The sequence below is a fragment of the Crocodylus siamensis genome, chromosome 7, assembly GCF_052110815.1.
Source record: "Crocodylus siamensis isolate JL-2025a chromosome 7, ASM5211081v1, whole genome shotgun sequence".
NCBI classification, from domain to species: domain Eukaryota; kingdom Metazoa; phylum Chordata; order Crocodylia; family Crocodylidae; genus Crocodylus; species Crocodylus siamensis.
Window position 1 is genome coordinate 22,259,812 of NC_143401.1, and position 14,364 is coordinate 22,274,175.

General features: G+C 48.5%; 1 protein-coding gene across 1 annotated transcript in view; it reads right to left on the minus strand.

Moving 5' to 3' along the window:
* The window catches only part of ERCC6 (ERCC excision repair 6, chromatin remodeling factor), a 78,465-nt gene extending 72,894 nt beyond the window's left edge, over nt 1-5,571 (minus strand). The window contains exons 1-3 of the mRNA XM_090056533.1: nt 5,442-5,571; nt 4,318-4,754; nt 89-209 (exon numbers count right to left, since the gene is read on the minus strand). Of these exons, the coding sequence (XP_089912659.1) occupies nt 89-209; nt 4,318-4,754; nt 5,442-5,510 (627 nt within the window). The 5' untranslated portion in view covers nt 5,511-5,571. The remainder of the gene's footprint in view (nt 1-88; nt 210-4,317; nt 4,755-5,441) is intronic.
* Nucleotides 5,572-14,364: the final 8,793 nt, after the last annotated feature.

Here is a 14,364-nt window from a genome sequence, read left to right on the forward strand (position 1 = left end):
CTGTATTTGAATTCTCAAGCATGGAGCTACTTGAAGCAGATTCCAAGCACATGTTTTTTCCAATAGAAAGATAAGTTCTTTCAGTCACCTTGTTATACTTTTGCCGTTTTACGGAATCTAGTTTTCTGTTTATATCTTTGTTTTTTGCAGCTTGTGGGGTAAGTTGCTCAATAATTGCATTGATGTGTTTCAACGATGTTATACATGACCTGAAAAGTAAAAAAGGATATTAATGTATTAATCAGATATTATAATGATAGGAGTAAATATAAGACATTTTTCAAATACAAATAATTTAAACCAAAAAGTTAAAGCAAAATTTAAACACATACAAAAGCCTAAGATTAAGTCCCTAAAACTGAACAGATTTTCTAGACCTTTGAACTTTATAAAATCAAGCATTTAAGATTGCTTTAGTATTAGCAGAAATATTTCTAAATTTAAAAAAATTAATATATGAACAACCCATTGCAATATCTGCAACTCAAATCACACCTCTCCTAATGCAGGACTACCTAGACATGAAACAGACCACTTTATTTTTATTGTCTAAAGCAAGTGGCCTGCAAGAAATAAGCATGGGGGTGAGAGAGGTAGGTCTCTTCAAAAACTGTTTTAACAATTTAATGCCGGGATATCAAATACATGGCCCAAAGGCCAAATTCTGCTCACGGAGCCACACAACTCAGCCCTTGGGTGGCTGGATCAACCACATGCGCCAGCTCTGGCTAGATGGGCTGTATGAGGCACATAGGGCTGAACTGACCTTACATGGCTACATGTAGTACAGGGGGCCAGCACAGGGCATATGCTGCATGCTGTGCTACACAGGACCAGCCCTGAGTGATGGCTCTGGTGGTGGCCCAGATAGGGCTGGGCTGGAGACAGCATGCAGGGCCAGTCCAACATGGTACCACATGCAACTTGTCTTGTGCTGGTCTCCTCTGCTGCATGCAGTACACATGACCAGTCCAGCTTCATGCACAGCATGCAACACACATTGCCCATTGGGGATTTACTGTGCGCATGGAACTGACATGGCGATCACGCTTTCTGAGACAAACAGGCTGGACACAGCATGGCACACAACACAGGGGAACTCAGACTGCATACAGTGCCCTGAACTGATCCATGGGGCTAGGTCCAGCCAGCATGCTGCGAGCAACATGCACTCTATGCCAGCCCCACAGACCACATGCAGTGAGGCTTAGCACATGTGCTGTACAGCTTAGGGTATGTGCTGTGCATGGTGCACGGGCTGGACAGTATGCAGGAAACGAGGAGCACAGCCCAGCAGCTTGGAGAGCTGCATGCAGCTGGAAGTCCATTGTGGTGGAAGGGGAGGGAAGAGGGGGGGAAGGGGTGTGGGGGGGTATGGGGGGCGAGCAATGGGGCTGCCCAGCTGGGGCGAGGCGCAGCATGGAGCTGCAGCTTGTCCAGGGAGCAGGGGCGTGTGCCCCCCCAGATCTGCGCAGGGCAGGGCGGGCAGGCTGCAGCTGCTGGATAGAGCCAGGGCTGCATGAGGCTCTTCTCGGCGGGAGCTGGGCTTGGGGAAGGTGGCAGCAGCGCTGGGAGGGGGCTATGGGATGGGGGGGTGCAGCCACCCCAAATCTGGCTGTAGCAGACCCCCCCCAGCGCTGCCGCCACCCACCCAGAACAGCCCCGGCACATGGGTGGAGGCAGGGTTTGAGCCAGGGCTGCACCAGGCAATTGGCAGCAGTGCTCAGAGGGGGGTTGGGGGGTAGACGCTACAGCAAAATTTGGGGTGGCTTTTATCTGCCCCCCCCATGCCACTTCCCTCCCCTTCCACTGCAACAGATTTACCAGCTGGATGCAGCTATATCAAAAATTGGATCAGTATTGGCCAATATGCATCCTTAAAAAAGACTCGGCTATTAGTACTGGCGCCCAGAATCTCTATCAGTGCACCCCTACTAGCTGGGATTTATAACGATGAATACTTAAGTTAGGGGTGTCAAAGATATCGCCTCTGAGCTAATTCTGGTCTGTGGCACTCCATCAACTCGCCTGCAGTGTTGTCCATGAATCTGAGTGGATTGACATACTGCATGAAGTATGCACTGGATTGGTTTAGTGCTGCACACGATGAATATGGCCAGCCTGGGATGCACATGCTGTGCAGCATTTTCACTGAGTGAGCCCTACACGCTGAATCTAGCATGTGAGGCCAATCTATGGGTCCATTTGGCTTTTGGACCAGTTCTGCACTATTCATCCAGCCCACAGGGCCAGATGAATTTGATGCCAGCTATACATGGCATCTATTCTATAAATGCTTTTGACTCTACCACCCTCAATAAGTATATCTTTTCCCATCAATTCTGAAACCATTCCATTTTCCCACTCTCTAATTCCTACCTTTATGACCATTCTTTCATAGTCTAACCTTCTTCCACTATTCCATCTCCCTAAGTCTAGAAGACCATAACCATAATTACTTCCTTTTTTTTCATTCTTTATGCAGTTTCGTCTAATCATTTGGTTTCAACTACTGCCACACTGCTGACAAAGTAAATCTACCACTCATTACTACTGTTCTCCAAAAAAGTCATATTATTTCAGCATTATAAATCCCAACCCTGCAAAATCAGTTCCATAATCTTGTGGAGGTTGCCCCATTCTTCTTCCCTGAGCATCTGTCCACAATGATGTGATTTTCTGAACAGTACCCAAAACTGGGCTCTGATCCCGTAAACACTCATGAAACCTGCTTAACAGGACTACTCAGGTGCATAAAACTGATTCAGTGAGACTACCGATGCTTGCACTTATGCTTAATTTGCCTTGCTTCTAGTTGTCAGTTCATGCACTTATTTAACAGTGCTAAGTTTAACTAAGTGACTGATATTTGTAGACACTTATATCAGGCTAGGCACTTACGAAACCAAATAGAAGTCTCTCTGGAACACACCTGGAAAACAAACTAAAACATGAAAACAGAGATGGGGACTGAGTGTCACTCTACTAGAGGCCATCACTTAACTAGTCAGCTAGAGACAAGAAAAACTGCTCTGAGCTTATATACTATATTTAATACATCGCTAATGTACTTTGGCAAAGTGGATTTTCTTAAGCAAAACAAGTGCCAGAATAAGTTTTAAAAAGGAGAACTGCATGTTTCTATTGCCATCTGCATTATGTACTGAGAATGCACACTAAATGCTTGTACTAGTTTTTTTTCATTTTATTTCCTATTGTAATTTGGGTATAGAACATTGTTTCAAGCATCTTCACAAGGATCTCCTCCCACTAGTAGTCACTGTCCTTAAATCTCGAGTACTAAATTCTTACACAGAAAATTTCCTGAATATTTTTACAAAGCCTTGCAACAAGATCCTTTGTTCTACTACTCTCTACACACATGAAGCACATCACATGATGCTATTTTCAGCATCACTGTACTCAGCATAACTCCACTTAGGCTAGCTGTTCTTAACCAGGGTGCTGGAGCACCCTGTGGTGCTACCAGATCTTTTGAAGGGTGCCAAAAGGATGAGGATGTAAGTGAGGTGTGAAGAAATAAGCAGATAAGCGAGGCTCAGGCCTAACTGGGATGATCCCCAACCCCTACTGTCTTGTCCTTGTATAAGAAGATAAGCAGTGTAACAAACAGTTTTTTAAATGAGGTGCCACTCAATTCACAAAAGTTATGAAGGGGAGCCTCGGGTCCCAAAAAGTTCAGATTGACTTAGATTGTCAATAAACCTTACAGCTTTTGCAACACATTATGAACCAATCTTGCACTGACTAGTCAGACAAGGAACAAAACAACTCAGGATGGGCTAGTGGATACAGCAGGGCTCGGCAATGTTTTTGGGCAGCGTGCCAAAAACGCCTGCCACTCAACTTACAAGATGTTGATGTGCCAGGGGCAAATGATGGGGAAGCCGCAAGGGGCTGGATCCTTGTAGCAGCACAGCTTTGTCTCCTCCCCCACCATCTGCCTCAAGATGTGCATGCCAAGCAAAATGCCTTTGCGTGCCGTGCCTTGGCACCCGTGCAGGGGGTTGCCTACCCCTGGGATAGAGCACCAGACCGGCAGTCAAGAAATTCAGTTTATAGTTCTTCATCTGTCACTGATTTACCATATAAACTTGAGCAAACTGCTTAACATCAATCCCTACCCATAAAACAGAAACAAAGATACTTATCTATCTTTTTAAAGCTGTTCTGAGCTCTGATGGTGACAAAGGCTAATTATTTTGACATCTGGAATTCAAAAAAAGAACCCCTAAAACTGAGCAGTTTTAACTCATGTGCCCAATTACAGGAAAAGACATGACAAACAAAACTTACCGTAAGTCATCAAGAACTGACTGATATTCCTTCTCTGCATCAGCTACTTTTGCTGTCTTGTTAGCTTCATTAATTGCATTATCTACCTGCTGAAGGACTCCTTGTTCCAATACATCTTGATCATAAACATCAACTCCCAAACCTTTCAGCTCAGCAGTTTGAGCACTGTGTGCAACACACTGGATCTGCTGTCTGTCAATATGTAACAGTGGCTGTTTTTTCCTCGGCACCTCAAAAAAAGGAGCCATAGATGTGGATGGCCTATTCTCCGTAGCAAGAGCTCCTCCAAGACTGTCTTCCAAGTCACCATCGCACAACTTATTCTCTTGCCCAATCCCTGTTTCCTCAGAGTCGTTTAGATTCTTATCACTCACAACAGCCACCGCAGCCTCTTCTTGGCTACTGTCTGGGAGGTGGCTAGTCTCTGTTGGCATCATCTGCTCAAATACAAATGACAACATTAAGAATTTAATTATTCTCGTTGGACTCAACGTCTGTGACATGGCTGCCTGCAACTATGGGGAACTCACTGACCACTCCGTGACCAAAGCAGCTCCCTCCAGGCCTGCATTCCAGATTTGCTTTTTGGCAAAACCCTCACAAATCAAACTCCCTAGGGAACTGCAGCTGGGGGGGGGGCAGGGAGACAAGGAGCTGGCTCCTGTGAGAGAACCTGGCTTTCCAGCCTCCTCCTGAGAGCCCCAAAATTAGCAACCAAAAGAAAACAAAAATCCTAACTGAAGCCGTTTTAGATTTCACAAAAACGCTAATGGAAAACAGCGGCTGCCAAGTTATGGGTCACAGGTGACAGCTGGTTCAATCACTAGGCCGCGGCCTGTAAGGCAGACCAAACCAATCTCCCGTGTAGGGCGACTCGGGTGTGCTGAGCCCGGCCGAGGCCGCCGAGTCAGCCGCCGCCGCCGCCGGTCCCAAAGGCGGGCTCGGGGCGCCAGGACGCGTGGGCGGGCGCGGCCAAGGGGCAGGGGAAGGCGCCGCCGCACCACGTGGCTCGGGCCAGGGAGGACGCGTGGGGGCCCGGGACCGACGGGGCCGCTGTGACTAGCGCCGCCGCTACGCGACAACCCCCAGCAGCCGCGGGCCAAACCCGCAGAGCCCGCACTCACCTCCCCCGCCGCACCGGCAAACACCAGCGCGCCTGCGCACGGGTCAAGGCTTGCATAAACGCGCCGCATACTCGCCACTGCCTACCCATCGCGCAACGCAGCGCTACGCGCACGCGCACGCAACCCTCGCCTTGCTCGGGTGGGGACGCGCATGCGCCGCCTCCGAGCCGACTGGGGGCGGGGCCTGGGCTGCGATGAAGCCGAGAGGGGGGCTGAACGTTGAGGCCGGGGGTGGGACTGGAGTATTTCCGGGCCGAGGCTCTGACTTTGCGTCGGGGAGTTTTAGGGGTAGTTTGTGGTTGATCTGTTGTTGTGTAACAGTCTCCTTCTAGGGGAAAAACGTGTAGGAAATTATGATTAGCTGCATAATTTTTAAAATATCTAGCGATCAAAGTAAGGTGTGTGTTGTTGGTGGGAATGGAAACTGAGCTGACTGTATTTTGGCGACATCTTGTTTATCATTGCATACTTTCCTTCATAGAATTGTAGAAAAGTAGGGCTGGGCGAGGAGGGGTGCACCAATAAAGGTTTTTTAGGGCCAATAGCAATGGCCAAATGTTGACCAGCCACTTATTTCTCCCCTTCCTCTGCCCCACTAGAGAAGGCGCCAAATCCCCAACCAGTTTGCCATAGGGTAAAAATTTTTCCTGACCCCAAAAATGAATGGACTTTGAGCAAAGGGACTGACTTTCCCTCTACCCAGGAACCTCTGGGTGTGTCCAGATAAGTGCGCAGTGCCTCTTGCAGTGTCCCAAACCAGTTTGAGATGTTGCAAGAGGCATATTGTGAACAAAAAAATATTCCCTGCACTGCATAGTTGCAGCGCAGGCTCAAAATATGATACCTGGAAATCCAGGTATCAAAAAAATACATGGGGGAGAAAAAAGCAGGGCAGGGCGCAGTCCCGCACAGTGCCCTCAGGTAACCCAGAAGCCTGTCTTCTGGAGAAATGCTCTGGTCTCTAGCCAGAGCGTCTCTGTGCTTTTACCGCCCCAGCATGTGGGGCACACACCCTTAGCTTGCTGGGGAAGCAGAAGCATGGCAAGAATCAGGTGCGACTAGGGCCCGCTGTCATGGGTAAGTAGGGACTGGGGGTAGGATTAGGCATAGACTTCATAGACATTAGGGCTGGAAGGGACCTCAGAAGATCATCGAGTCCAGCCCCCTGCCCAAAGGGCAGGAAGTCACCTGGGATCATAAGATCCTAGCAAGATAAGCATCCAATTTACTCTTGAAGGTGTTCAATATAAGTGCTTGAGCCACCTCCAATGGTAGGCTATTCAAGAACTTGAGGGCTCAGACAGTAAAGAAATTCTTATGTCCAGCCTGAAATGGTCTTGCAGTAGTTTATAACCGTTCGACCTCATCATTCCTTGGGGCGCTCTGGTAAGCAAATGTTCCCCCAGGTACTGGTGGTCACCCCAATAAACTTACAGATGGTCATCAGATCACCCCTCAGCCTGTGCTTTTCCAGGCTAAAGAGCCCTATGGCTCTCAGCCTATCATCGTAAGGTCTGTTTTCCTGACCTCTGATCATGCGCATGGCTCTTCTCTGGACTCTCTCAAGCTTCTCCACATCCCTTTTGAATTGTGGAGCCCAAAACTGGACACAGTACTCTAGCTTCGGCCTCACCAAGGCTGAGTACAAAGGGAGAAAGATGTCCCAGGATTTGCTTGAGAAGCATCTATGGATGCAAGCCAGCGTTTTGGTCGCTTTACTAGCTGTAGCATCGCATTGCAGGCTCATGTTCATCTTGTGGTCAATTATGTTACCCAAGTCTCTTTCTTCCATAGTGCTAGCCAGCATAGCACTGCCAAGTCTATAAGGATGATGCAGGTTTTTCTTCCCAAGGTGGAGAACCTTGCATTTTTCGGTGTTAACCACCATCAGGTTCTCATCTGCCCATTTGCTGAGCATGTCCAGGTCAGCCTGGATCACTTGCCTGTCTTCTGGTGTGGATGCTTTGCCCCAAAGTTTGGTGTCATCAGTGAACTTGGCCAGTCCACTTCTGACTCCAATGTCCACAACGTTAATGAAGATGTTGAACAATATGGGTCCAAGGACAGAGCCTTGGGGGACCCCATTGGTCACAGGACACCACGACGATTGACTTCCGTCAACCACCACCCTCCAGGTCTGAGCATGGAGCCAATTTCCCAGCCAGTGGATTGTGGTGGACCCAAGGCCACAATTAGCCAGTTTTGCCAAGAGGTGATCATGGGATACCAGATCGAAGGCTTTTTTGAAGTCAAGATATATGACATCAATCTCTTCTCCCTTGTCCAGGTGATAGGTCACCTGGTCATAAAAGGAAATGAGATTGGTCAAGCAAGACCTACCCACAACAAACCCATGCTGGCTATCCCATGTTGGCGTGGGCCAGTCCATTAAGGATGGCCTTTTTAATAAACTTTTCTAAGATCTTCCCCGGGATAGAAGTCAGGCTGATGGGCTTATAGTTAGCTGGATCCACTTTCCTTCCTTTCTTGAAAATAGGCACCACATTGGCCTTCTTCCAGTCTTCGGGCACTACACCAGAGTGCCAGGAGTTCTCAAAGATCCATGCCAGGGGCTGGGCTATGATGCTCGCCAGCTCCTTGAGTACCCTGGGGTGTGGATTGTCAGGGCCAGCTGACTTGAAGGTGTCCAGCATCTCAAGGTGTTCCTTCATGAGGTCAGCATTGATGGAAGGCAGGCGATCTCCCTCACCTGGACCTCCCTGTCCCATAGCAGGCATGGGCGTCCCATGGGACTGACGAAAGACTGATGCAAAGTACCCATTTAATAGGTTTGCTTTTTCCTTGGCATCAGTTGTCCCATCTGGTTCAGCAGGGATCCAATGTTACCCTTGCTTTTCCTCCAGCTCCTCACATATCTGAAAAAGGACTTTTTATTGTCCTTGATGGTAGAAGCTAGTTGGAATTCAGTTGCAGCCTTGGCTTTCCTGCTTTGCTCCCTGCAGGACCAGATGAGGACCAGACCACCTCCTTGGAGGTGAATCCCATCCTCCATCCTTTGTAGGCCTTTCTTTTTAGCCTCAGGAGGTCTGCTGGATCCCTGGAGAGCCAAGGGGGGCTGCTGTGCCCTCTGGCTGCCTGTCCTTCAAGATGGAATAGACTTAGCTTGTGCATTGAGGATAGCTCCATTGGGGAGCAACCACTCTTTCTGAACTCCCCTCCCCCTGAGGTCATGGTCTCTTAGGACCTCACTGAGCTTGTCAAAGTCGGCTTTCCTAATGTCAAGGACTTCTGTGTTGCTGACTGACTTGCCAGTTTTACGGTGGATGGTGAAGGTGATCAGCTCTTGCCTCGCCCACAGATTGTACCAGGGCTGGGGCAGGGGTAGGGCTCCCTTAAGTGGCTTGGCCTGCTGCCTTTGCAAGGGTTGCTCAGTGGGCTAGTGGTGGTAGTCCCCCGTCCCCCCTATTGTGGGTGTGGGGACTGTAGGGAGGGGTTGTGTGTGGGTGGGGGGGATGGTTGGGGGTGTGGTCCCCTGCAGGGCACACAGCCACCTGCTGCAGCAGTGGGTGTGGAGCACTCAAGGCCTACTGGTATCAGAGCCTCCCTGTGGTGCAGCCCTGGCCACCTCAGAGCCAGCGCCACCTATCATGGTTGCGACCTGGTGTGGCACGGCATGAGGCCATGCATCTTCTGCAGCTCTGGCTGCTGCATACGCTTCCCTTCACCCTTGGGTCACACATGGCAACCGGCACATGCACCTTAGTGGACTGCAAGGGATCAAGCTGTTTCCTGATGCCTTCCTTCAGCTGCCTCATCAGTGTTTGGACATCTGGTGACAGCGGCTTGTCCCAGCCAGGAATATTGATCCCCTGGAAGCTCTGCATTTGGTTCTGAAGTTCCCTCACTACAGGGATCACCTGGTTAAGGAGGGCATCAGCAGTGCTGAGGGCATCGGCAGTGCTGAGAGTCTCAGTGGCCTTGAGGAAGGGCTTGAGGACCACCAAGATATGGGACATGGTATCCCAGTCAGCTCTGTTAAGGGGGCTGCTGATCCCAATCTTCCTGAGCAAGGCCATCTCATGGATGGTCTTCTGTTGCTCCACCAGCCTCTCAAGCATCAGGTATGTGGAGTTCCACCAAGTTTCCACATCTGGCATGATTTTGTGCTGTGGGATGTTCAGTTCTGCTTGTTTGTCCTGCAGCATCTTGCCCCACTTGATGCTCCAGTGGAAGTAGCCTGCCACCTTCCTGCATTTGGAAATGAGCTTGCTGGTGGTGCTGGCACTGTCACCAGCAGCCCTGTCCCCCTCCAAGGAGTCCCTGACAGAGAGGTGGAACTTGTGCGCCACACAGCAGATACCAGCAAAGTTGGCATCATGGACCGCCTTGACCATATTGGCCCCTTTATGACCATGAACCCGCAGGTGAGCTTGCCCTGCCCAATAAGCCACCCCTGCACCAAGTGGTTCATGGCCCCCATGATCTCGGTTGCTGTGTGGGTCTCATCCATCACCTCATCTTGAAGGAGAGTCCACCGATGGCCTAACTGGCCACACCAGTGACTTGTGAGAGAGGTAGGCATAATCTCCACCCTGGCTGCTCCAGATATTTGACATGAAGTGTAAGACCACCTGCAGACCTGCCTTACACAGCTCGTCCCTCAAGTACTCCCTGGATGTCTTCTACAGGGAGGGCACCACCGTCCTGCTGAAGGTGGTGCATGCAGGCGCTTGGTAGGATGGGGCCATGAGCACCATGAGCCGCCTGAACCCTGCCCACTCAACTAAGGAGAAGGGTTGGCCATTGATAGCAAGCATCTCCCCAATGGTCTGGGTGATCTTGCTCGCCCTTGCAACGCACCCTCCTTTCTGTCCGCCTTTCCCATACTGTTCCAGGGTGGCCTGCCTCTGCTTTTGGAGGATGGGAAGAGCGAGAAAGCAACTTCCCTTTGGGTACACTCCTGCTGGTGCCAGACTGAGGAGAAGCAAGGGCAAGGAAGTGGTGCCTGCGGAGATGCATCAGCATCCCTGTGGTGCTCATGTGTTTTGTTCCTTTGCCCCGGATGGTTTTGGCTCTTCAGTGTAGGCAGATAGTGTACATGGGATCATCTGCCAACTCAGAATGATCCCAGACCACAATACCTGCTCACTTCTGGGGTGTGGGTGCATGTGTGGATGCTGCACTTTCCCCCTCCTCAGCAGGCAGAGGCACAGCAACAGGGGAAATGGACTCAGCTGAGCTGCTTGCCTCTGCAACCTCTACCTCAGCCTCCTTTGAAGTGCTTTCTGGGGAAGGAGACTTGGCTGTAGGGGAAACTTGAGGGGTGTGGAGCACAAACTCAGCTGATTTCCCCTCCTTCCCCAGAATTTTCCTTGCTAGGGCACTCAGATCCAGATCCAGCTCTTCCTCTGGCACAAGATGGCTCAGCATGGGAAGTGAAATGGGGGTGGAAGAGACTGTCATGCTGGTGCTGCTGCTGCTGCTTGTTGTCATGGTGGTAGTGGTGGTGGGGTGGGGTTGGGTTATTGCTGGTGCTTTTGGAGAGTATGCAATCTCAGGCACAGGCAGTGGCACTGCTCCCCTCTCCTTGCTGCTAGCTGGAGGAAAGAGGTTGCTTCTCAATTTTTTTGCGGGGGGGAACTTACACCTCTCCCTCTACCCACTCTTCCACCCCACCCTGAAGGCTTGCCACCTGCTTTTCCACCATGCTTCATGGTGTATTTCATAGTGTATTGCTCTTATACAAATATGTAAATATATCTGCGTTCTTATATAAATTCTTTAAAGTGTGTAGTCTTCTATGCCATAAGGTAAATGTATCCGTGTTCCTATATACATTTTCTAACGTGTGTAGTGTATGCTGCAAGGTAAATGTATCCACGTTCCTATATAAATTTTCAAAGGTGTGTAGTCTTCTATGCTGTAAGGTATAAATTTATAGAAATAAAATATAAATATATCTCCCTTCCTATATAAATTAAGTTATATAGTGTAACATCCTAACCAATATAATTATAAAATTGAAAAGAATAAATCAATTAATATAATAATAAAATAAAAGCATCTAGAAGAAATAAAAATGTAGTCTGGAATCCCTCTTGCTAAGCTAGACTAGCAAGCAGGAAATCATTCAGATCAATGCTAGTAGTAGCCTTTGTTGTCTAACGTTCCTGAGCTGCTGGAAGATAGATAGTTCAGTAACTGTCAGACCCCAAAGCAGAAAGAAAGCAGGCCAGTTCAAACAATGCTGCCTTTTATGCTGTTTTTCCATCCCTCCCCAAGAGCACTGGGATTGGAAGGGACCTCAGGGAAGGATCACAGTCACTGGCCAGCTACACAGTCAATAAGAGAGCAGTCCTTCCCCTCTCTTCCCCATCCCTCTCCTTACTTTCTGTTTCCCTGCAGGCAAGCCCAGCTTGAGCTTTGAAACTCGAAATGTTTCAAAACTTTTGAAATGTTTCGACTGCCCTTGTTTCATTTTGAGGCTGTTTCGAAGCCCTCCATTTCATTTCAATTTTGCTGTTTTGAGCTCAAAAAAAGTCAAAACAGCGCTGAAGTAAAATAGCTGGTGAAATTTCACACAACCCTATTGATATTTTTTCTTGCAAGTTCTTGCTACTTCCTTGAAAGCTTTCTTGGTGCCTTGCCCATTTTTCCATTGCCTGTATGCTTTCCTCTTGCATTTGAGACATCTTACATGCTCCTTGTGCAGCCACATTAATTTCATACCATTCTTGTGCTTCCATCAGATCAGAACAGTTTCTGGCTGGGCTTCTAATAATGTAGCTAGGTTTTGAACACCTGTTCTGCCTTTTTGAAATCTATCAACTTATTTATGCTGACCTCATGTATTTTCCATCTCAGGATCATGAATTTTATCATATTGTGATCACATCTTCCTGAGTTTCTCATCACCTTCACATCTTTCACCAATTCTTTCCTATTGGTCAGGACAAGATCCAAGATAGATGATCTATTTATATCCTTAGCCTTCTGGAACAGGAAATTGTTCTCCATACAGTTTAGAAACTTACTTGACATTCTGTTTGGCAGTATTCTTTTAGAAATGTCTGGACAAATGAGGTCTCCTATATGTACCATCTCATAACTTTTGGATAGGTTTGATGTCTCCTTTAAGAGTTCCTCATTTACTTATTCTTCCTGACTTGATGAATACATCTTATTTAGTTAGTCCATAAAGGTGCATATCTACTCTGCCTTCTATAATAAATCACCATTATATCAGTGCTGTATTTTTCATCTTTTATCTTCACCCAAATATATTCTGACGTGTCACCTTCTTTCTCCTGAACCAGGGAAAAAGTACATGTTGGGTTTTTTGCACATAAGGTGATATGACCACTTTTTCTCCCAACTCTATCCCTCCAAAACAGAGTGTACCCTCAACATTGATATTCCAGTCATAAGAGCTGTCCCACCAGGTCCCTGTGATACCAATCAGAGTATAGTTCTTTTTACAGGCTGTGAATTCTAGCTCATCTTGCTTGTTCTCCATATATCTTGCATTTGTAGACATACATTGGACATATTTTTCATTCTCATCTACTTGCTTCCTTTTTTCATTGCTTGTTGCTTTCCTGTGACTCTGGCCCTTTCCCAAGGTTGAGCTTCTTCCAGTCCTTTTCCCTCTGGCATTTTGCTCTGTTGCTGGAAGGTTTTGTCCACCATCCCCCATAAAACCTAGTTTAAAGCCCTTCTAACTAGGTTGGCTAGACAACACCCAAATATGCTTTTTCCAGTTCTGGTTAGATGGTTCCCTTCTCTTGATAGCAGTCCTCCTCTCCAGAACATCTTTCCATTGCCAGGGAATCCAAAACCTTCACATCAACATCACTATCTCAGCCATGTGTTTACTTCCAGTATATGGTGGTCCCTGCCCAGACCCTTGCCTTCCAGTGGCAGGATCTATGAGAAAACCACTTGTGCTCCAAGGTCCTTAATCCTCCTGCCAAGACTCTCATAGTCTGCTCTGACATGCTCAGTGTCATTCCTGCCAGTGTTGTTGGTGTCTACATGGACAAGTAGGAAAGGGGAGTGGTCTGAGGGAAGGTTGAGCTTTGACAATCTTTTTGTAACATCTTGGATACCAGCTCTGGGCAGGCAGCACACTTCCCAGGACCCCAAATCCAGATGGCAAATTGGTGCTTCTGTCTCCTGCAGAAGGGAGTCTCGAATTACCACCAATCCTCTTTTACATCTTTGTGCAGTGGTCTTAAGAGCTCCCATTCCTGATGCCCCGCACTTCCTGCCTCCTAGAGTGCTGAGTCCTCTGGGTTGTGCTTGCTGATGTCCTCACCTCTGCTTTTTCCTCTGCTGTTCTAACCATGGAGTTCTTGAATGCAGTTACTAACTTCAGTTTGGGGGGGGGCAAGCTTTGCAACAGGCTTTCCACAAATAAGCCCTGCATCCTCACCAAGTGCCGCTCCAATCCCCTTTCTACCTAATCTTTGTTTTCTGTTGTGTTCCCTATCTGCTGCTGTCTGGGAGCCCAGGCACTGGGGGCTGGACCTGGCTCTGAGGCTGTAGCTCAACTCAGTCTGTTCTGGTCACCAGGTCCTGGCCTCTGTCTCCTGTGCCCCACTGGTGCTTGGCTCTCTAGGGACCAGGGAACCCAAAGGGGTGAGGGGGGCTGGGTTTATGTAAGAGGGCACCATACCCAGGGGCAGTCAAGGACCTCTGGAGGCACCCCAGAGTCCCCTTTATTTGGATTTGCTTGTGGGAACAGTCTCCCCTGCACTCACCTGTTATATTTTGATGTTTCTTTGGGTTCTCAAAAGGGAGGCTTCCCCAGGGCTTCCCAGATCTGGTCTTCACTCCCAAATACACCCAGAGTGAGGAGCTGCTGGCTTAAGGGCTAATTTCACAGCTCCATACCATCCCTGCACCACGCCCCATGCCTCGCAGATGTTACACAAATATTATTCCCTCTGTTGGGGTTTCA